This window comes from Bos indicus, chromosome 22 (assembly GCF_029378745.1).
Source record: "Bos indicus isolate NIAB-ARS_2022 breed Sahiwal x Tharparkar chromosome 22, NIAB-ARS_B.indTharparkar_mat_pri_1.0, whole genome shotgun sequence".
NCBI lineage: Eukaryota > Metazoa > Chordata > Mammalia > Artiodactyla > Bovidae > Bos > Bos indicus.
The window spans coordinates 58,103,659-58,125,327 of record NC_091781.1 but is presented as its reverse complement, the minus strand read 5'-3'; the positions used below and the strand labels follow the sequence as shown (position 1 = coordinate 58,125,327).

At 59.3% G+C, this 21,669-nt stretch overlaps 1 protein-coding gene across 1 annotated transcript in view; it reads right to left on the bottom strand.

Moving 5' to 3' along the window:
* The window catches only part of WNT7A (Wnt family member 7A), a 65,884-nt gene extending 44,771 nt beyond the window's left edge, over positions 1-21,113 (bottom strand). The window contains exons 1-2 of the mRNA XM_019985155.2: positions 20,794-21,113; positions 15,917-16,143 (exon numbers count right to left, since the gene is read on the bottom strand). Of these exons, the coding sequence (XP_019840714.1) occupies positions 15,917-16,143; positions 20,794-20,864 (298 nt within the window). The 5' untranslated portion in view covers positions 20,865-21,113. The remainder of the gene's footprint in view (positions 1-15,916; positions 16,144-20,793) is intronic.
* Between the last annotated feature and the right edge of the window lie 556 nt (positions 21,114-21,669).

Genomic DNA, 21,669 nt, shown 5'->3' with positions numbered 1-21,669 from the left:
GTATCCTTACGCTTCAATATATATTTTATTGTTATTTTTTGAACAATAATGTTTAAATACAACTACTTAATAACTCTTCCCAATATAATAAAAGCAAAATTTTCAGTCAAAAGATAAGTAAGGATTAAAAAGAGAGAGAGATGAGAGTCTGTCTGCAGCTCTGGGCGCCCACCTGGCCCGTGGCGCCTGCCTGAACAGCAGCTCCTGTGCTCGGGGTCCTGCTCCTGCTGCACCCAGGTCACCTGCGGTCCAGAGGTCCAGCCCACGAGACTGTGAGCACGTGCAGACAAGGCTGGGACCTGCATCCTCAGCCTCCGTCTGACACAGATATCAGAGCTGGGGGAGGGGAGAGGGACCGCCCGCAGGGACGGGAGGACAGACCGGCATCGGGAAGCGGGGTCCTGGGGACCCCGCTCAAAGTGGCATCGAGTCCTCATTCTCTGTTCACTCTCACAGGCTTGAATCAATTGCGCAGCATGTGGGCTCCACCTTCAGACACTGTTCTAAACTCTGACCTCTTGCTCCCTGGGGTCCCCATGAGAAAGGCGCTGTGGTGGGATCCCCACCTTACAGAGGGAAGGCTGAGACCCAGCGCTGAGGGGTCGCTTCCCCATACGCTTTCCCAGCTACGTGGAGATGGGGCCTGGCCGGGAGGGAGGCTGCAGGCCCCGTGGAAGGAGGTACATGGGCCCAGCAAGAGGGTGCTGGGGTGGTCAGCGGGGTGCAAGGGTCCTGCATAGCTGGGGGGCAGGAGACAGAACCCAGCGGGGAGTCACTTGGGCTGGTGACACAGCCTCCCGGCCCCTCTGGGTCTGAGAGCAGCACCGTCTGACCAGGAAGGACAGGATCCCAGGCCCCGCGTGTGGTGTGGGCACTCAGAGCCAGGATGGGTGGGGGTCAGGGAAGCCCCTGGAGGAAGAGGCTCTGCGGGCAGAGAAGCATTTCAGGGTCTGGGAGGGGGGTGACGGTGGCTGAAGCGGGGGCCGGGGAGGTGGAGGAGGCAGCGACCCCCAAGATGCTTCAAGCCCCGGGTCACTGTCACCTGACTCAGGCAGGCCTTTTCTCACACTCCCCGCCCTTCACTGCACAGCCCCCCACCCAGGCTGCCAGGACATGAGCACCCTGCCCCCCAGCCACCTTCCCCCGCCGGCCCCTGCTCCACCAACCCTGCAGACACGTAGGCCTGTCCACCTGCCGGACCCACTGCTTCACTGTGCTACGGCCAGACCCTGGCATTCTACGACAGCTCTGCTCACCCAGGGGCTCCAGAGCGCGAACACCCAAGTCCAAACCCCAGCTCGGCCATGCAGTGACTGCAACGCAGACAAGTTCCTCCTCGTCCTGAGGCTCAAGCTCTAGCTCACACTACCGAACACCAGACCCACAAGGAAACGACCCACGGGAGCACACAGACGACAGCGAAGTCAGAGCCGCACAGACAGCAGAGAATCGCCAGGTGGAGGGAACACAGAGAGTGAGATGGGGAGGAGAGCCCCGTTCCACCACTTTCTGGCTGTGTGGCCTCAGCCAGGTCACCTAACTGCTCTGCGCTCCAGTGCCTGCACTACAAAGTAGGAGAACGACCACCCACTTTGTTAGGGAGGTTGAGAGGACTTGGCAGAGTTAACAGAGAATTTAGCAAAGAGCCTGGCATGAGAAAGAAAGCGTGTGTGAGTTGCGTTTGACTCTTTGAGACCCATGGACTGCAGCCCACCAGGTTCCTCTGCAAGAATACTGCAGTGCATTCCCATTTCCTTCTCCAGGGGGTCTTCCCAACCCAGGGTTCAAACCCAGCTCTCCTGCATTGCAGGTAAGACCCTTTACCATCTGCGCCACCAGGGAAGCCCTGCGTGAGAAACTGACCCCGGGTATCAAATTGATTACTATTCCTACTGATGATGGTAGTTAACAGTCCCTTAGGAGAAGGCTGTGAGGTAAGAAGGAGTCTTCATTTGTTGAAGAAACCGGGGCTGAGAGAAAAGTCTGGCTCGTTCAGGCCACCCAACTGGTAGGGCGGCAGTGCTGAGCTGTGCAGACCAGGTACTGTCCCTGGGGATCAGATGACCGCAGAGTGCGGAGCCCCGGCTGGTGGCCTTGGCAGGTGAGCGGACACTGTGTCTCCTTTATTCGCCCCAGAGCAGAGCAGCAACTTGAGGAGGGGTGGGGCCCTGGCCTGCCACTTGAGACCTGCCCTGCTCCCCAGGCTCATCCCTGGGGCGGGGTAGGGCTGGGGACAGGGGCGGGGCTCTCCCACTCAGTGGGCGGGGCTGGGACAGGGGCGGGGCTCTCCCACTCAGTGGGCGGGGCTGGGACAGGGGCGGGGCTCTCCCACCCAGGGTCCCGGGCCTCTGAGGCCCCTGTGTAACACGTGGCAACCCAGACGTTCAGGGAGGACACCTACCCAGACCCAACAGCGATGCTGATGGCTTCTGTTCCCACCGGGATCCCCCCAGCCTATCCCAAATGGGTGGGAGAAGGGCAGCTACCCCTGCACACACACAGCTCCCCTGAGTTCAAGGTCACTCCCTGACCAGGGTGAAGTCTATCATGGGTCATGGCCTCCCCTCTCCCCCCCGCCCCCAAGCTGGCCCTCACGTCTGCACCCACGGCCCCTGGGAAACAAAGGGACCATTACTCTTAGCTTCCGAGCTCCCAGGACCCAGGAACCGGCTGCTCAGGTCCAGATGCGGAAGGGCCGCTGCTGACTCCTGCTACTGACTTTGGCCTAGACCTTGCCCACCAGTGTGAGACTAGGACTGCCCAGCCCCATACTTCCCCTTCCTCACTGACCACCAGGGAAGCTCCCCTGGGCAGGGGGCTGGCTGTGCAACTCTTGTCAAGCCTGTTCACCTGTCGAGGCCTCTATTGCTCCCTCTGTGAAATGGGTGTAAGAGCATCTGTGAGTCATGGGCCGGCAGGAGGCCGACTCACTGCGCCCGGCACGGAGTGACCGTCCCGTAAACAGTTGATACCGCTGCTGTGACTGTTATTAAAGATCTTTCTTAAGAGAATATACGTATTTGGCTGTGCTGGCTTTCAGCTGAAGCATGCGGAAACTTGAGCTGTGGCATGCAAACTCTTAGTTGCGGTGGGCTCTTAGTTCTCTGACCAGGGATCGAACCCGGGCCTCCTGCATTGGGAGGGCAGGGTCTTAGCCACTGGTCCACCAGGGCTGAAGGACACGGCTGCCTCATGCAGAGGCCGGTGTGTGGGAATGACCCAGCATCCGGCTGCCCGGCCAGACTCGGGGTTCCTGGCCTGTTTGGCTCCAACTGTTGACAGCCCCCATGACAGCGCGTGAGGGCGGGCTGAATGAATGAGCAACTCCACCCTGCCAGAAGCTGGGTGACCCTGGGCACATCACTGAGCCTCTCTGAACCTCCATTTCTGTATCTGTGAGTCTCACCCACCTGGCCCGTGGCCGGCGCATGAATAAGCGGGGGCGAGAATTATGATAATTGTAACAGATGGAATCCCAGGCCTCCTGGGAAGAACGGAGAGAAACTTCCATGCCTCTGCGTTCTCCATCGCCCTCCTGCAGTGTCAGACTCGTCTGCTGGCTGTTGCTCATGCCGCACCGACCACTCCCGCTGGCTCTGAGCCTCACCCCTTGCAAGGCAGTGCCGTGTCGTGTCCCGAGGGCCTGCTGCAGAGCGGGTACTCAGTACGTCATCTGTTTAGTGAATGAATGAAGGCAGGCTCCCAACAGGAGCCAAAAGCCGAGGGCGCTTCGTTGAGCACTTATTACTGGCTCGGCGCTTTGGGGAAGAGCTCTGCTCAGCTGTGGGCGAGGAACCCAGCTGATCAGGGTCCAGAGAGGCTCTGACCTGGCAGGTGCAGGGCAGGGATGGGCTGCGCCTGTTTGGCACGACCTCGCCGTCGCCCCACTCAGGGCATCGGCACAGAGTCAGCCTGAGGCCTGGGGTTTGGGGGCTTTTGGGGATGCAGGGAGAGGCTAGAAGAGAAGGGACCTTGGTGAAGCAACTGCTCTGTTCCAGACCCACACTTGAGGCTGTTTCCCAGTGGCCCTGCGGGTGGCCACCATTCTCCACAACGTTACTAAGGAGGAGGAGACCGAGGCTCTGAGAAGCAAACCAGCCCGGACTGGGATTCCGGGCCCCGGTCAGTCGGCAGGGTCCTTCCTCAGTCCCAGCTCCCTCCTCCCTTCCTGGCTCCTCACTGCATGGGAAAGCCCACACTTGAGAGAGGTTCCTTTGGCATAAGGCATCGACCCCAATCAACATGCCTTTATTTCTGCCATTCAATGGTTATTGGTTAAAACATCAATAAATCACTTATAAGACCCATTCAGATGGGACGGGCTGCTGAGAACAGAGCTGACAGCAGAAAGAAGGTAGACAAGGGTCCCAAAATCTTAAACCCTCAGACTCTCCGCGAGAGGCCACCTTACACGCCGCCCACCCACGCCCTCTGCCCGCCCAGGCAAACAGCAGTTCCTGACTGGGTCTGTGGGAAACGGGGGCTCGGGGAGCGGAGCTCGGGAGCACAGCCAGGATGCCAACCCGGAGGTCACGGGTCGCCTCGAAGGACTCCCCCGACCCCGATCACATGCGTGCTCCCGGGACCCCCCTCTCTCGGCCTGGGGAAGGCCCTCCGGTGGGGCGGTTTCCCGAAGCTGTGTACGTGAGTCTCCCTGGACACACGTACACACGTGTCCCTGGGGGTCTGCTTTACTGCTGCAGGAACGGGACGAGGTGGTGACCCACTGGCACCCGCTTCATAAGAGGAAAAGCAAAGTCGTGAAATGCTTCCTGTGCACCAGGCTCTTTCCTAAACGCTCAGTGCAGATCGACTCGCCTCATTCTGGCATCCCCTGAGGTGTGTGGTGTCATTATCTCCATTTTACAGACGTGAACACTGAGGCCCAGAGAGGTGGTGTGCTCTGACAAGGACCCAAACCCGGTCAGCCTGGCCCCAGAGTCTGACCCTCTCTCCTGCCTTGATGTCAGGACACCCGCTCCAGTCCCTGGCCAGGCTCTTTCCGGACTCTTCCTCATGGGGCCAGTGGGCTTGGCCATCGCTGACCATGCCCTCCAGGGGCAGACTCGGCCCCCTCTCGCCTTGACCACCCCGCGTCCCTCCGGTCCCTGAGCAGAGGAAAAGCCTCCATCCGCCCTGCCTCTCCTTGGCCCCCGACCAAGCCAAGTGCCCTGTTCCTTCACTCCACAGCTATTTCCTGAGCACCTCCTGGGTGGGGGTTACTACGCTGGGGGCTGAGGAACCTGAGGGAGGGATCTGGGCGAAGCCTTGCCTTCTGGGGGGACAGACAGCAAGATCGCATCACTCAGGCAGCCCAGGGCCCTGCAGAGTGTAGGACAGGGAGATGACAGGGGCAGGGAGCTCTGGGGTGGGGCTTCTGCACAGGGAGAGAGGGCTCCCGGCCACCAGGGTCAGGCAGCCCTGCCCTGGCATGGGCAGCGGTGGGAGCAGGCATGGGAGGAGATCCTGCCAGCCCCACCGCCTGGCCTGGGCAGAGGGCCCTCTGTCTTCAGAACCAGAGAAAAGTACCCAGCACCACAGACATAAAGCCCAAGGTTCCTCCTGGACCCAGAGCTTCACAGAGGCCGGGAGACTTGCCCAGGGTCACCAGTGAGTCAGCGAGACCTGAGGGTTAGGAGCAGGGTCTCCTGGCCACCAGCAGGAGTCCTGCCCTCACCGCTGCCTCTGGATCCTCCACTAGGCCACCTGCACCTGCAGGTAATTTTCCAGCCAGAAGCCCGGGTGGCCTCAGCTCCGAACTTGTCTATGATGGAGCCTCTTCGTCCCTCCTACCTGCTCCCTACTCAGCGGGGTGACCCTCAGCAAGGACTCCGGCTCCCCAGCCTCAGCTTCCCTGCCTAGGAAGTGGGAACCGCCCAGAGGACATGACCCAGCTGCCCTGAAGATGAAACGAAACCTCTGTGTTCAGAGAAGCCCAGTTCCCTGGGAGGTTCTTCGTAAAGACTGGAGTTATCAGGGAGATGAACCCGGGGAGCCCGGCTGACGCCCTCCCCGCATTCCAGCTCCGTAATGATCCCGGCGGGGACAGAGGAAATGAACTGGTGTCCGAGCCTGCCCGAAAGATTCCATTCCACCGCCCTGCGCAGCCGCTGCAAATGGTTTGCACCGGAATATTATCTGGGTGTATTTACGGTATCTTACTGGAAACCACAAAGTGCACTGTATTTTTTTTTTCTCTTTTGCTATTTAAAGCTGATGGGTCAGAGAGTGAGCAATCTGCAGTGACACCGGCCGAAATATATGATGATTTGGAAAACATACAGATGGAAAAAGGTGGCCTCTGCCAGCCCCATGGCGTGGCACTCACAGCCCTCTCTGGGCTCAGAATGCCACACCTGGCTGTCTCCAAGCCGAGGAACTGGGGTACCCCTGGATGAACGGAAGAGTGGGGGCTTCAGGGGCTCGCGTCTTGGCTGAGCCTGGCTGATGGGACAGGCCCACAGAGCTGATCTCCAGTCCCCAGCGTCCGCCCTTCTCTCCTGCCTCCACTGCAACCAAGCATCTCCACCCGGTGAGCAAGGCTGGAGCGCACTGCTGCTGCTCGTCAAGGGTCAACAACAAACCTGCAGAAGATTGTTCAAACACCTGAGGTTCTTTTAAAATACTCGTACAGTGCAGTACATTGGCCCATAGGTGTATCAGAATCTAATTCAAAATAGCCATACAATTGACTGACACTCACTCAGATGGTAAAGAATCTGTCTGCAATGCAGGAATTCCCGGGTTGGGAAGATCCCCTGCAGAAGGAATTGGTAACCCACTCCAGTATTCTTGCCTGGAGAATCCCATGGACAGGAGAGCCTGGCGGGCTACAGTCCATGGGGTCGCACAGAGTCGGATATGACAGAGCAGTTAACACACACATGCGTACTGTATCTTCCTGTGGTTTAATTACAAATACATTTACAAAAAAAGAAGAAAGGCTCAAGGCATTCCTTCCTTCCTCCAAGCCTTTCTGCCTTCAGTCTGCAAATACCCTTCCTCTCCCACTGACCTGGTGACAGGCCATGTTACCCAGTGGTCTCAGAGCAGGGCCCGGAGCAGGGGAGTGCCGATCCAGCTGGGTTGACATCCCAGCTCCACTTCCCGGGGGTGGGGCCTGGGGTGAGTTGTCTGACCTCTCAAGGCCTCAGTTTCCTCCTCTGTGAAATGGGAATAATAAAGCACCTGCCTCCTAAGGATGTTAGGAAGATGAAACAAGCCAAGGGACCAGCCACCAAATCAAGAGCAGGCCTGGAAGGGGCGGGTAAGCAGCGGCTCTTCCTAGGAGGGTTTGTGGTCACCGTCTCCCTCAAGGCGCAGCTCGGGGTCCCCTCTGAGGGGCCTTCCTGACATCCTCTCTGTGGCTTGTGGCTCAGCACCTTCACCATCCTTATTCTGTGTTGAATTCAAAGACCAGTTCAACACAGAGGACCCAGGCTACTGATCTGCGACGCCTCGGCAGTTGAATGAATCAACGTGCGTGTGAAGGCGTGCGAGAGTGTGAGAGTGTGTGTGTCGACCAGAGGAAAGCTGGCAAGAGAACGTTTTAACAAAAGAGTCATCTCAAAGAATAGTGTCAGGAGAGCTAAAACCCAGGATGAACTGAGGCTTGCAAAAAAAAAAAAATGCACACAAGACAAAAAGTCCTTTGTTAGCCGTGTTCTAAACAAGAATAGGGAAAGAATAGGTCTTTTGCTCTGGCAAGATGGCGTATTGTTAAGAAATGGCAGAGAGAAAGTGGAGCTGGCCCGCCCCTTGCTTCTGTGTGTCTCTCTGGGAAGGTCTTCAGATCACCCCTCCAAGCTGTCATCCGCTCACCAGACATGGGCTCCATCCACCCGCCCAGCCCGAGATGGGGGAAAGACGGAGCCATTGTGCAAGGCATGCGGATTCCCAAACCGGCCACCGCGGGGAGAGGGGCGAGCTGCTCTAGACCACTTGAGAGGAGAAGCAGTGAAATGGGGTGGGAGCAGAAGCCCAGAAACGCATCCATGTAGCCTTGCTTGTAGGCAGAGGAGGGTGGCCCCCAGCGCCTGAGTCCTAGGTCACCGGTGCCCTTCCCTGGAAAAATTCCGCAGGGGCGTACCAAACAGGAGGTCGTGAGTATTTGAAAAAGAATGCAGCCGTCCCCAGGAGCGCATGTCAGGAAATCACCGTTTCTCTGTTGACGATAATGCTGGACTCCTAGCAGATTTCTATATGTGCTAAGAATCTGATCGTTCCCATATCCTGCCTCTTCCCCAGACACAAGGGAGAGAGGGTCTTCAGAGAGCTCTCCCCACTCCCGTCCCCTGGCAGACCCTGTGGGAAGGATCCCTCCCCACCCCTGTCTCCAGCCCCTTTCTGCCCCCACCGGCCCCCAGCATCCCGCCAGTGCCCAGGTCACTCTGCTGGGGCCACACCTGCAGGCCGCCTGTGACTGCCCCTCCCTACCACGCCCTTCCTCTCCTGGGTGGCGGCGGCCCACTCTAGGTGACCCTGCGGGCAGCCTTCCATGCTCCAGCCGGGTGCCATCCGCCTGGCGCCCAGCCCTCTTCTAGCAGACTCCCAGGGCACATTTCAGCCCCGACTTCGCTGTCTGTCCCCAGCAGATGGTGGGCACCCCAAGGGCAGGCCCGGTGGCTGATTCATCAGCTGCTTATCACACGGAAGACTCCAGTAAATATCTGTGGGGCCAATGAATGAATGAGGGGTGGACACATGGGGCGGGGGAGTCCCACGGGCACTTAAGTCCCATGAATTCAACCAAAGGCACCTAAAGCAGAAGTAAAGGTTACATACTGCACGGATGGGGCTGTAACCTGGTGTAAGAGTGTGGAGAGTCCTTGGGAAACTAAAAACAGGGACTTCCTGGTGGTCCAGCAGCTAAGACCCAGTGCTCCCAAGACAGAGGGCCTGGGTTCCATCCCTGGTCGGGGAACCAGATCCAAGGGGTGCAACCAAGTGTTCACACGCCACAGCTAGAGACCCTGCATCGTGCCGCAAGTGAGGCCCGGCACAGCCAGATACACAGACGAACGTGTTTTTAAAAGATTAAAAATAGGACTAGCATATAGCAATTCTACTTCTGGTTATGCAGCCAAAGAAAATGAAAGTGGTAACTCAAAAATATTTGCACCCTCAAGCTCATCACAGCATTATTTACACTAGCCAAGACACGCAAGTATCCTGAGGATCTACTGACAGACGAATGGATAGGGAAGTGATACATACGTACATAGAGGCATGTGCGTGTACACGAAAAGAAGTGAAGGTGTTTGTCACTTAGTCGTGTCCGACTCTTTTGCGACCCTATGGACCTAGCCCACCAGGCTCCTCTGTCCATGGAATTCAGGAAAGAATACTGGAGTGGGTTGCCATTCTCTTCTCTATGGGATCTTCAAACCCAGGGATCAAACCCGAGTCTCCTGCACTGCAGGCAGATTCTTTACTATCTGAGCCACCAGGGAAGCCCATATATATACATATATAAATACACACACACACACACACACGTGTATACATACAACAGAATATTACTCACAAAAAAAAAAAGAAAGAACTCCTGCCATCTGCAACATTCTGGATGGACTGTGAGAAAGACAAATACTATATGATCTCACTTTATGTGGAATCTTAAAAAAATATGAAAAAAATACCGCGTGAATCCTTTGCACACAGCGCATCTTCACTCTATCTGCTGTACGTATGTTACAGGCACACAGGAATGGTTTCCTGTACGTGTATAGAGAAGCAGGGATTCCGAATGTTGTGGCTGATTTAAGGCTTTGGAGAGTGACGCTGGCTGGACCTCACAGTCCACATCCACATCAGATACTGGGACGTGGCCCTGCTGTGCCCTCGGGGAAGGACGCTAGACTTGGGGGCGGTGACACACTTTCAGTGGATTCCTGGGCAGTCCGAAAGCCGTGGGACGGGCATGGCCCATCTACGAGGGTCCCCATGGGTAGTCCGAAAGCCGTGGGACGGGCATGGCCCATCTGTGAGGGTCCCCATGGGTAGTCCGAAAGCCGTGGGACGGGCATGGCCCATCTACGAGGGTCCCCATGGGTAGTCCGAAAGCCGTGGGACGGGCATGGCCCATCTGTGAGGGTCCCCAGAGCACCGTTTCCTGGGGTGGGTGCCTTGGAAGAGCAGTTCCAGCAGACTGGCAATGAGCCCGAGGTCTGGGGAGACGGGACCCCCAGGGAAGCCTATTCAAGGTGCTCTCTTGTCTGCAGGACTTCTCAGAGCCTCTAATGCAGGGAGTACAGCATGCTGAGGTCCCAAACTGATCATCCGGGGAGCCCTCCTTTTCACCCCAGAGCGGCAGGTGGGGGTGGGGAGGGCTAGAGACCTGTGTTCCCCAGAACAGACAGAGTAACAGGTCCTCTTGAGTCGCGCCTTGGTGGGGGAGCGGTTTCCCCGAGGCAGTGACCTAGACAACACTCATTCTACCTGAAGCAACGCAAACGTGGGAAGAGAGCTAACAGAAAGCTGGGCTAAGACAGGTCAGAATGACCGCAGGCAGGACTGAACCATCAGGGTTGCATTTCGGGTCAGAAACAGAAAGCATTCGCTCAAAGAGGACGGAGCACGTCCCCCGTGTGCAGTGCGCCCAGACCTGGGCCGGAAGACGACCAAGACCCTGGAGGGTTCAGAGCGGCTGGGCGCGGAGGGCAGAGTGGGGCGGGCCTGCCCGGGAAGCAAGCTTGTCTCCATGTGTTTCCTGAGCACCTACTGTGCGCCGGGCCCTGGGGTCACACAGAGAAGACGGTTGACAGGCCCATGCTCCATGGACTTCCCCACGGCCGCGGACTGATGTCAGACACACACAGCCTTCCCAAAGCACGCAGTCACTTCTGAAAGCGGTAAGTGCTGTAAAGACAACAGGACAGAGTGACCTGTGGGGCGGCTGTCACGGCCAGGTGGTCAAAGAAGGCCTCCTGGAGGAGGTGGCATCCAGGGGGAGGTCTGCACGACGCTGGGCTATGCAAGGTCCCCACCATCGCTCAGCAGCTTGGCCCTGTGGCCCTTCTGCTCTGACCCCTGTTCCAGAAGGAACTGGGGTGGGGGGGTCTGCACCGTCCCTCAGGGCTGCACGAGCAAGCAAATAGAGAACGTGCCCTGGAGCAGCAAGTGACGTGAAGAAAACCACGGAAGGGGAGGGGCAACGAGGGACGGGCAGTCTACGCTGCGCAGGCCCTGGTGAGCGGCGGGCACGTGAGCCGAGGGTGGAAGAAGCAGAGGGCATCCAGGTTGGGGACCCGCCTCGGGGCAAAGGCTCCGAGGTGGGAAGGACTTGTCACGCGTGAGGGTGGGGGGGGAGATGGGGTCGGGATGCAGGTTACGGAGGTCAGCAAAGGACCGGGGGACGGTTAGCATCTTGTTCTCAGAGCAACAGGGAGGGTTTTACAAAGGGAAACGCCATGGTCCAAGCAACCAAGAGGACAGGCTTTGCTGGGGGCCGTGTGGTTGGCGGGGTTGGGGGGCAGTGTATTAGGGACTGATGGAGTTGGGCGACAGCTCTCTGAAGATGGAGATTCCAACCAGGAGGTGATGATGGAGCTGGGGAGAAGTGGACAGACTGGGCGATGTGCTTCGTAGAATCAAAATGAGGAGCTCAGGTTAGAAACGGGAACGACAGCCTCTCCCCTTTCTATTCCACTTCTACTTGTCCTGGAAAAACCAGGAATAAAGTCCAGAGCACCTCCAGTTCCTTGAGTTTGTCTTCATAGCAGAGAGGCACGGGGGCCTCCTGGAAGGGTGAAGGGATGCCCCCGATGGCCCACATCGTCTGGGTGCCAGGGCCTTACGTCCTGGGGGTGCTGCTGCCCGCCTCCTGGCAAGGTGGGCCGCGGGAGGTGGACACGGGCGCTCACTTGGATGGCCCACGGCCCACTGCTACCACCAGCCTGTTGGATACATGGCGGCCTCGGGAGTCGTATGTCTGTTAGGACCACACGAACAAGAACTTCTGCAGCCACAGGAAACTCGGCACCCATCTCAATCTCAACACAAAACCTCCATGTGACATGGTCAGCCTCCACCTGGTGCTGAGCTGAGATGCAGGTGCGAGAGACCAACGCGGTGATGGGTGAGGAAGGGCCCCCCACCCCCAATCAAGGCTCAATAAGAAGATGAAAGATGGGGTGAAGCCCCATGTGACCCACCCTCCTTGGGGCCCTGCCCAGGGACTGGGATGCAGCTCTCACCCTCTACCCATGGCACGACGCGACCGCGTACAACCTGATGGAAAATGGGCAACAAGAATGAATGGGCAACTCACCCAAGACTAAACCTGCTCGGCCAGCAAATTCGGGAAGAGATTGCAACCCCTTGACTTCAAGGACATGCAAATCAGGGTGAGAAAGCATTTCACATTGCCCCGCAGGCAGCGAGGAAGACCTCTGGGCGATCCCTAGTGCTGGAGCGGGTGCAGGTCAGCAATGCGGGCTGGGGCAGCGGAAAGTGTGCAGTCACTGGGGCAAGCAGCTCTGTCCTCACCCGCCGCCACCAGCAATTCTGAGGCTCACTACAGACGCCAGAGACACAGACGGGGGCCCAGGGACATGCGCACAGGGAGGCCTGCAGGGGCCCTGTTAGTAACAACCCAGATGGCCCTCAGCCAGTGTGTGGGCACACAGATGGGATCTACTCACCATGGCTGATATGATTCAACCACGGCCACAAGGGGGACTTCCCCGGTGGCCCAGCAGTTAAGAATCCGCCTTGCAATGCAGGGGACTCAGGTTCGAACCCTGGTGGCGGGAACTAAGATCCCACATGCCACGGAGCAGCTAAGCCTGCGCACCACAGCTACTGAGCCCTAGCACTCTGCAGCCCGAGCACCACAAGTAGAAGGTCACGTATGGCAACGAAAGGTCCCGATGCTGCACCTGAGACCCGACACAGCCAAATAAAAAATATGTTTTTAAAAAAAGAGCTACAAGAAACGACACATACCAGCTCTGTTAGCGGCGATGGGAAAAAAAGTAAATTCCAAAAGACCGCATGTTACGTGATGCCTTTCCTCTGTAAAATTAAACACAACTCAAAACAATGTGCTTCAGGGGGATCTATCAGTAGGATAAATCAGACATCAAGATTCAGGAGAGACAAAGTGTGGCTTGGGAGGCGGAGACAGAAGTTGCCTGAGAAATGCTCACAAGGGTTCTTGTCATCTTGGTGGATTCTAGGGGGAGTTCATCGTTCTATTTCAGCAGAGGAAAAGCCTGGAGTGGGGGCTGAATGCTTTCCTGGGTCCCCCGGGGCCACACTGTTGATAAGCCTGATGAGGGGTCACAGAATGCCTGGTGTGTAAGGCCCTTGATAGCTGGCCTATGGTCTCACCTGAGGCTCCTGATCCCTGAGGCCACAGACCCCCGCTGCCCTTCCCCTTAGCAATCACACGCCCATGTCTTTTCCCTGCGGTTCCCTCCACCTGGGATCCCATTCACTGGCCAGTGAAATTCCTCCCACCCTTCAGGACCCAGCAAAGCCATCTCCACTGTCCAGTCTGCTCTTTCCACCTGGGCGTCTCACCTCTGAGCACCCAGCTCTCCTCATATGCTTTTCCCTAAAGTGCAGACCATCCTGCTGTCTGGTTGCTTGTTAAGGGCTCAGCTGTGTCCCTCAAACTTCATACATTCAGCCCTAACCCCCAGGGCCTCAGAACGTGTCTGTATTTGGAGGCACAGCCTGTAAAGAGGGGGTTAAGTTACAATGAGGCCACTAGGCTAAGCCATCTTCCAACCTGACTGGTGTCCTTAGAAGAGGAGATTAGGGCAGAGACATCAGGGCACCTGCAGACCAAGTGAGCACACAGGAAGATGGAGACCATCTACACACCAAGCACGGGGCGGGCCTCAGAAGAAGCTGACCCTGCCTGGGCCCTGATCACAGACCCCATCCCCAGGACTGTGCGTGGGAGCTGCCCAGCCTGCGGCCCTTGGCTTGTATGGCCGCCCGAGCTGCCCCCCTCCCGGGAAAATGGTCGGAGTGCGGCTCCCAGGCCCGTACAACATCAGCCCTGTTGTCCACGGTCCCTGTGATGGTTTGGGATGGATGGACGCTCCCGAGTCAGGCCCCAGATTCGATCAGATTGAGTCCCAGGTCCCTCGCAGGCCTGTCACTCTAAAACTGCAATCCCAGGGGTATTCCTGGAGCCTCTGTTTGCTTAAAACCCCCGAGGCCACCTCTCCTACTGGAGCCTCCTCTGCAAGAATGCTCCTTGCCCCAGGCCTCTGCTCCTGCTGGGAATATACTGGTAGTATAAATGAGAAGTGCAGACTGGTGGTATCCGCCCCGCCCCCCGCCTCAGCCTGCAGCAGACCCCTCAATTTTGCAGCTCTGGGCAGCTGAGGAGCTTCATCCCGGGACTCCCTATGCTGGAGGCCCACTATTACATGGATGCCACCATGCCTGGCACTATCACCACGCCACCAACAGGCAGCTATTCCAAGACTGCCAGTGAGACTGGGGTCAGCCCAGCCCCAGGAGGCCGTGCCACTCGCTGTTGCGGACCTTGGGCAAGTCCCCCTGAGCTTCAGTTTCCCCATACGTAACACCTCACTTGTTAACAAAGATCCAGCTAAAATGCCAGAGCCCGGGCGTGGGTCCCAGAAACAGGGGGTAGGGGCGTGGGCAGGAAAAGGTGAGAAAAGCACGAGGGACCACGAGCGAGGGCTCAGAAGACGGCGGGAGAGGAGACGAGGTGCAAGGGATGCACGGTACCTCGGTGTCGTGTGCTCGGGGAACAAGGTGAGGCTGGGTGGGCGGGAGGATGAGAAGGTGAGAACAGATGAGGACCGGGGGTGCGGTAGATGGATAAGCAGGTGGGATTTCATCCCAAGGCTGGGAGAGCCTCCCAAGGAGGCTAATCGGGAGACGACAGATTCCAGTTTCCATTTACAAGGGACATGAGGTCTTCAGGGCGGCCAGGGACAGGTAGGGGGCTTGGGGTGCCCGGGGAGCCCCGAGGTGCTCCCGAAGGCTGGGGTGAGGACACGGGGCAGTGGGCAGATCCAGTTGGATCTTTCCGACACGAACTCAATTTGCTGCTGTCAGGGCCGCGGGAGATGGAGAACCCAGGGATGCCCCTGGAGCAGTCAAGAGGGCTGGGGTGAACCACAGCGGCTCAGGGACCCCAAGCTGACCTCACTTCCAAAGAAGCGCCCCACTTCTCAGCTCAGCAGTGGGCTTGCAGGGTTCCCGGCCCCACCAGGTCCAGATGCACACAAGCGAGAAAACACACAACGCGGCCTTCCCCACCCAGCGCGGGCCTCCCGGCCACCAACACCCCTCCGATGCCCTTTCCACCAGGCTTCCCTCATGATCGCCTTGGAGACCGGATGCGCGGCCTGGCACCGTGTGTGTGGCTGTGCGTGTTTTACCGCACAAGGCACCATTCCCGTAAGACAGGGGCTGGAGACCCGAATGCCCACAGAGGCCAGGTGGCCCGTATCAGGGCAGCGGGTGGACATGTAGGGGCGGGCCCTGTGGCGTGACTGGGCTGCCCAGGCTCCATTGACAGGGTGCGGTGTTCTCAGCTGCAGCCCATCATTAGCTCAGCGGACACAGGTATAAGCTATCAGTAGCTCTTCCGAGTTTTGCAAAAGCAGCCGGAAGTTCATGTTTTTGGTGAAACGGATAACTTGAAAATTTGAGCATCAGCTTGCAGACTAGCACCAGTGCTGTATCAGCCAGTTGGCCTCTGGGCCCCTGGTCTGCAGCTCCGCCGTGAACAGATGGTGGCGTGGATGCAAACCAGAGAGCTGACCCCCTCACCGGACCTGAATTCTGCACCTGCGGGATCCCACAGCTGGGGTGTTCCACCCTGGGGCAGGGGAAGGAGATCCTGGAGCAGTCCCGAGGCCTCCTGGTCTCCCCATGGCCTGTCAGACCCCACTCGGGGCGCCCAGGTAGCACATACCCACTTTGAGCTCCTTGCCGAAGACAGTGCGCTCCCCCAGTGCCGAGCAGTTCCAGCGGCCGTTGCGGAATTGAAACTGACACTCGTCCAGGCCCATTTGCGAGCCTTCTCCTATGACGATGATGGCGTCGGGCCGGCTCTGGCAGATCGCCCGCTGTCTGGGAGCCAGGCCTGGGATCTTGTTACAGATGATGCTTGCGCCCAGAGCTACCACCGAGGAGAAGCCACTGGAGCAGGGGACACAGAGAGACGGAGCATTAGGCCAGCAAGGTGGACGGGCGGGGCACAGCCTGCAGACCCTGCCTGGGTGTCCAGCTCTGCCTCCCCCGACCGCTCCCATCACAGGCCTCTCAGCTTCTGACACTGCACGCCCAGCCCACGTTCACACGTTTGTCATTCCCAGCACTTGTGTATATTCAATATTAGGCGTAATTCCCTTTTTAGACACAAAGAAAGATGACGCCGGCAACAAACATACTGCCACACGAACTCAGCCAGCTGCCTTTGCATCTTTGGGAGGATTCAATTGAGACGAAGTTTAGAATCATGCGAAATGGAACTGATAACTGTTTAGGGATCATCTCTGTTTCATCTTGGATGAAACTGCAAAGGTAACCCCTCAGTTTCACGAAGCAGTTGCCTCTAATAGGGCAGCAGGTGCACAGATATTAAAGAAAAAACACTTAGACGTGTTATAGATGTATCACGGATGTACGCATTTCATTATAAACACATCTTTAAAAAGCAACTCTAAAGAGAAAACAAAAAAGACAGAAAAATAAACAAGAAAAAAACAGAAAAAAATTTTTAATGTGAAAAAATAGAAAAAATAAAGCAAAATTAAAAAGCAATTGTGAATAAAAGTTGCAGTCTTTCCTTCCTGCAGGTGCATGGAGTATGTGGATCCCACTCCAAACATGAGTGGCCTAGAGCACGCTCACGACCTTGGCAGTGAGGTTCCTGTCTTGCTCACTCACTCGCTGCACGGGTCCATACCAGACACCTGTCAGGGCACCAGGCTCAGACAGGCGAGGCCCTGCCCTCGAGGGGTCACCAAAGGCCACAATGCATGCACCAGATAAACACAACAGGCCATTCAGCGATGCCCACTACTGAGAAAATAATGAAGATGCTGTGATAGCAAGTAGGGGTGGGCTTGGGAGGGGAGGGGAGGAGAGGGGAGGAGAGGGGAGGGGAGGGGAGGGGAGGGGAGGGGAGGGGAGGGGAGGGGAGGGGAGGGGAGGGGAGGGGAGGGGCCGCTTCAGCTGGAGTGGTCAAGGAGGGCCTCCCGGAGGAGGTGACAGTGCGGTGGAGCCTTGAAGGGTTGGGAACCAGCCGTGGGAAGGACTGAGGTAGAGTATTCCAGGGGGGCGGGGGAGGGGGTGTGGCGGGAACAGAAGATGCAAAGTCCTGGGAGGGGGACAAGCTTGGGATCGCCAAGGAACAGAAAGAAGCTACAAAAGCCAGCTGAGAACCAGGGCTCAGGGAAGGGCAGAGCCCAGAGAGAGGTGATGGCTGGCGGCAGGAATTTTCTCCATGTGTGCCGAGGCACGGGAGGGCTGGAAGCCGGTCACTGGCAGGGTCCCCCCACCTCCAGCCCCGGGCGGGAGAGCACTGCGGGACAGGACGAGGCAGGGAGCGTGGGCAGGCCAGAGGTGGCCATGGCTTGGCCTTGGTGGAAGTGGTGCGGGGTGGCTGCAGATGAAGTGACCCAGCGTTGTGGAGGGCTCGGGCAAGGACACAGGAAAAGAGAGGCGACCGTGTGAGTTGCAGGTGTCTGGCTTGAGTGTGGGGCCACTTCCTAGCATCAAGGTAACCCCAGAGAGGCTCTGATGCCAGCGCTGACCATGGAGCCAGCCCTCTCCTTACACAAAGATGGCCCACGTGTCTGGAGCTCCCGTTGTGTGTAATCCTTGAAAAGTCATCGAGCATCCTCTGAACGAGAAGACCTCAGTCGGGTTGTAGTAATGAGCTCCTGTTGACACGGCCAAGGTCAGTGGCCCCACCGACCAAGTGCCTCATCCTTCCTGCCCATCCTGGGCTGTGGGAAGTCGATCTGGGATTGGGATTCACCAAGGGGAGGGGCCCCTGCTGCTCTCTAAGTGTGTAACAGACCACCCTTGCCCTCTTTCCCACCACACCTGCCACACACCAGCCCTCCTCCTCCTGCCTCGGGTCCTTGATCCTCGCCGGTCCCTCTCCCGGGAAGCTCTCGCCCCCCGAGCTTCACGTGCTTGGCCTCTTGCCATCAGCCATGTGACCTCGAGGGTCCCCTCCCTGACCATCCCGCCTAAGGGAACCTGTCTTCCCACTCCATCCCTCCTAACTTTCCATCCCAATCACGAGCCTCAGAAACGTCACTCAGGCTGCGTGCCTGCCACACAGAGGCACCCCCAACTCGGACGCATCCGTGAGCTTTGCAGGGTGCCTACTATACGCACAGGCAGCATGGCTGTGCCGCCACACACACTGGACCACGAGGCCTCTCTGAACAGCCCTCCTGGGCAGGGACCGTCACGTCCATTTCACGTGTCCCCTCTGCACAGCTGAAAGCCGAGGCTCACAGAGGGTGAGACCTGGAGACTGACAAGTGCTCTCGGTCATTCGTCTCAGCCTCTAAAACATGGAGCTAGAAGGGTGTGCACTATTTGAGGAAGAGACAGCATAAGAAGAATAAGTCAAGCAGAGATGCTCTGGCCACAAGACGGGAGATGCCTCTGAACACCTAGCTGACCACCAGGAAACCCCCTCCACCAGCAGAGAGTGAAATTATACATTTGGGGGAAAAATAAAATTCAGAGGCACAAATAGTCTCAAAGCTAAGCGCTCAGGCCTAGGGTGCCACCAAAGCTTCCTTCACCTAGAAGCTGTGTGACCTTGGGCAAGTTACATCTCCTCTCTGCGCTTAGGTCTCCCCATTGCTAAAATGAGGGTATTAACTAGGCCTCCTCTCAAAGGGCGGCTGAAAAATTAAACGTGGGAAGTGCTCCCAAGGTGTCAGGCACACAGGGAGCACTCAATAAATGAGCTGCTATAGTAGTTACTGTTATTGGGTCTGATTGTTCCAAAAGGCTGGTGCCTGAGTCACCGGAACTATCCAGATAAGAATACACAGGTGCCTTGCCATCCATCGGAACCAGAAGGCCTCTTGGGAGAGAGCTGTGAAACTTCACCCTTCATGCCCATTTTACAGATGGATAAGCCGAGGTGCAGAGAGCAGCAGGGCCTGGCCGCAAACCACCCTGCCACTCCCCGCCTGACCTGGCCCTCTCTCCCCACCCCAAAGGGCGGCCGCAGGACGGAAGGCGGGCGCTCCAGTGCTCCCTCCCTCCGTCCCTCTGGGCGGCTGGATCCCTGCGGGGACCGTGAGGTCTCGGCGCCGGCGGCGGGAGGTCGGGCGGGTGGGGCGGCCAGGGGAGGTTATTTTCTGTTGTTTTCCCTCTCTCTCTCGGCTCCCGGGTCCCTCCGCCCCGTTTCTAATTAAAAAGGAGATAAAGCCGCACGCGGCCAGCGCCAATCAGCCCCACCGGCTTCCTGGATGCGCGCGGGGCGGTGGGGCGCGGGCCAAGATGAAGATTAAAGCAGGGGGGAGAAAAAAAAGCAAAGCCACCCAGACGCGGGCGAATCAATAACACTTAAAACAGCCGCAGGCAGGCAGCGCGCGAGCCCCGCAGCCGCCTCCCGGCCCGCGGTCACGGCTGGCAGCCGCCTGGTCCGCTTCGTGCGCACCTGCTGGCCGCCGCGGCCGGTCAACTTGCGAGATCGCCGGAGCCGCGGGGCGGGGAGGCGGGGGAAGCGAGTGACAAAACACAAAGGGTCCATCACACACACACACACATACACACCTCGCCGCAGACCCTGCAGTCCGCTCCCTCCCCAAGCGGAGCTGGGGGCGCCGCTCGTGTGAAACCTGCCAAGGTGGCCCCGGCGCGTCGGAACCCCCCATCCATCCCTGGAGCCCCTGCCCCCACGCTTCACGCGCACTATCTCCGAAGTACAAAGGGTGACTGGCCCTGCAAACGCAGCTCCAAGACGCGTCCCGGGCCGCCCCCTCCCACCTTCCAGCCCGAGCGGCCCCCCCACCCCCCCGGCCCACCTACTAGAAACGCCAGGGTGAGGTGGGGAGGGCCGCTCGGCGGACGCGCCGGCCGCCTCGGGTGCCCAGCTTTAGGGGGCGGGCTGCCCCGCCTCTCGCCAGCGCTGGCTCGCGAGCTTGCGTCCCTGGGTGTCTCGGGCCATCTCCAGCTCTACCCTTGTGTGCGTCTGCTCGGGTGGCTGGCGCTGTCCCCTCGGCCCGGGGGTCTGAGGGTCCCTAGAAACGCGTGGTGCCCAGGCTTCTGTGCTTTGGCCCAGCGAACGTCCCTCCCTGCGGGTACCTGTTCCCTGCTCTCAGACCCGCCCCGCCTGCCACCCGGGGACTGCCCTGCTCTAGGAGCGGCTGTGCCCGCCCCTCTGTGGACACTTTCTCTCGGGCTCTGGGGGGCTGAGCTCCCTGGGAGCTGCTGTGGTCCTGGCTGGTAGTCCCATGCCCCGGTCCGAGTGTCCCTGGGAGGCGCTGACCCTTTGCAGCGGGGGACCCTCTTCAGAGTCCTCCGCACTGGAGCGTCCAAGCTGGGCTGTCCTTAGCTTGGGGTGGGGGGGGGCTTCCTCCCTCGGGCATTCCCAGGACGGCCGTGTCTCTGGAGCTGTGCGCGCCCCTAGGGCTCGCGCCTGCGGGGGCCCTCTGTGCGCCCACAGCTCCCGCACCTCACCCCCTCAGCCTATCTGCGGAGCCAAGGAAGTTGGCGGCCGGCGGCGGCTCGCGGGCAGCTCAACCCCTCCCCGAGACACGCCAACTTTGCCGGGACGCGCGTGCAGGGGGTGCGAGCGGCCCTTACCCGATCCGGAGGTAGACCATGCCCAGGCTGAGAAAGAGGTGGCCCAGGCAGCGCCGCGCTTTCCGGTTCATAGTCCCCGCTGGCCGCCGGGGCCGCGGGCCGGGCCGGGCTGATCCCGCGGGCCGGCCTTGGCGGGGCAATCCACATAGCCCGCCCTGGAGGCGCGGGCCGAGGCTTCCCGAGGCCGTCTGTCGTGCGCCCGTCCGCGCGCTCGGCGCCTGAGCCTCGCCGGGAGCGCGGGAGCCACCGAGCCCCGGGGAGGAGGGAGGAGCGAGCGCGGCGCGGGGCGACGCCGGGCTGCGCGCAAGCGGCCGGGGCGAGTGTGCGAGGCGCGGGGCGTGCGGGGGCGCTGCAGCCGCCCGCCCCCGCCCCTCCCACCGTCCCCCGCCCCCTCCCCGCCCGCCTCCCCGGAGCGCCCGCCCCGCGCCCCCGCGCCCGCGGGACAGGGCCTCCTGCTCCGAGCGCGCTCGCGCTTGCCCCACGCGCTCCCGCGGCGCCCCCTCTCGGCTCCGGGGCGCCCAGCCGGGTGGGGGGCAATGGGAGTCCTCACGAGCCGCCACTCCGGCTCCAACTCGCCAACTGCGGGGCGAACGGACGCGCAGGGACAGCCCTCCGGTTGGGGGGGAATCGGAGCTAAGCCGAGAACCCTCGCTCGCGCCCGGGCCTGCCTCCCGGTCCCTCTGAGTGCTCGGAGCTGGGTGGGGGGGAGGGAGGGGTCGTGGAGAGCTCACCCCCCGTCTCCCCAGCTTTGGGGGAGGGCGCCCCCTTTAGCAGGGCTAGTGGCGGAGGAGGATGACTTGGCTCAGCGTATTCCTCCTCACCCCCGTCTATTCGAGGCGGGGCGGCAGGTGGGTGCCCAGGTGAGACAGCCTCCGC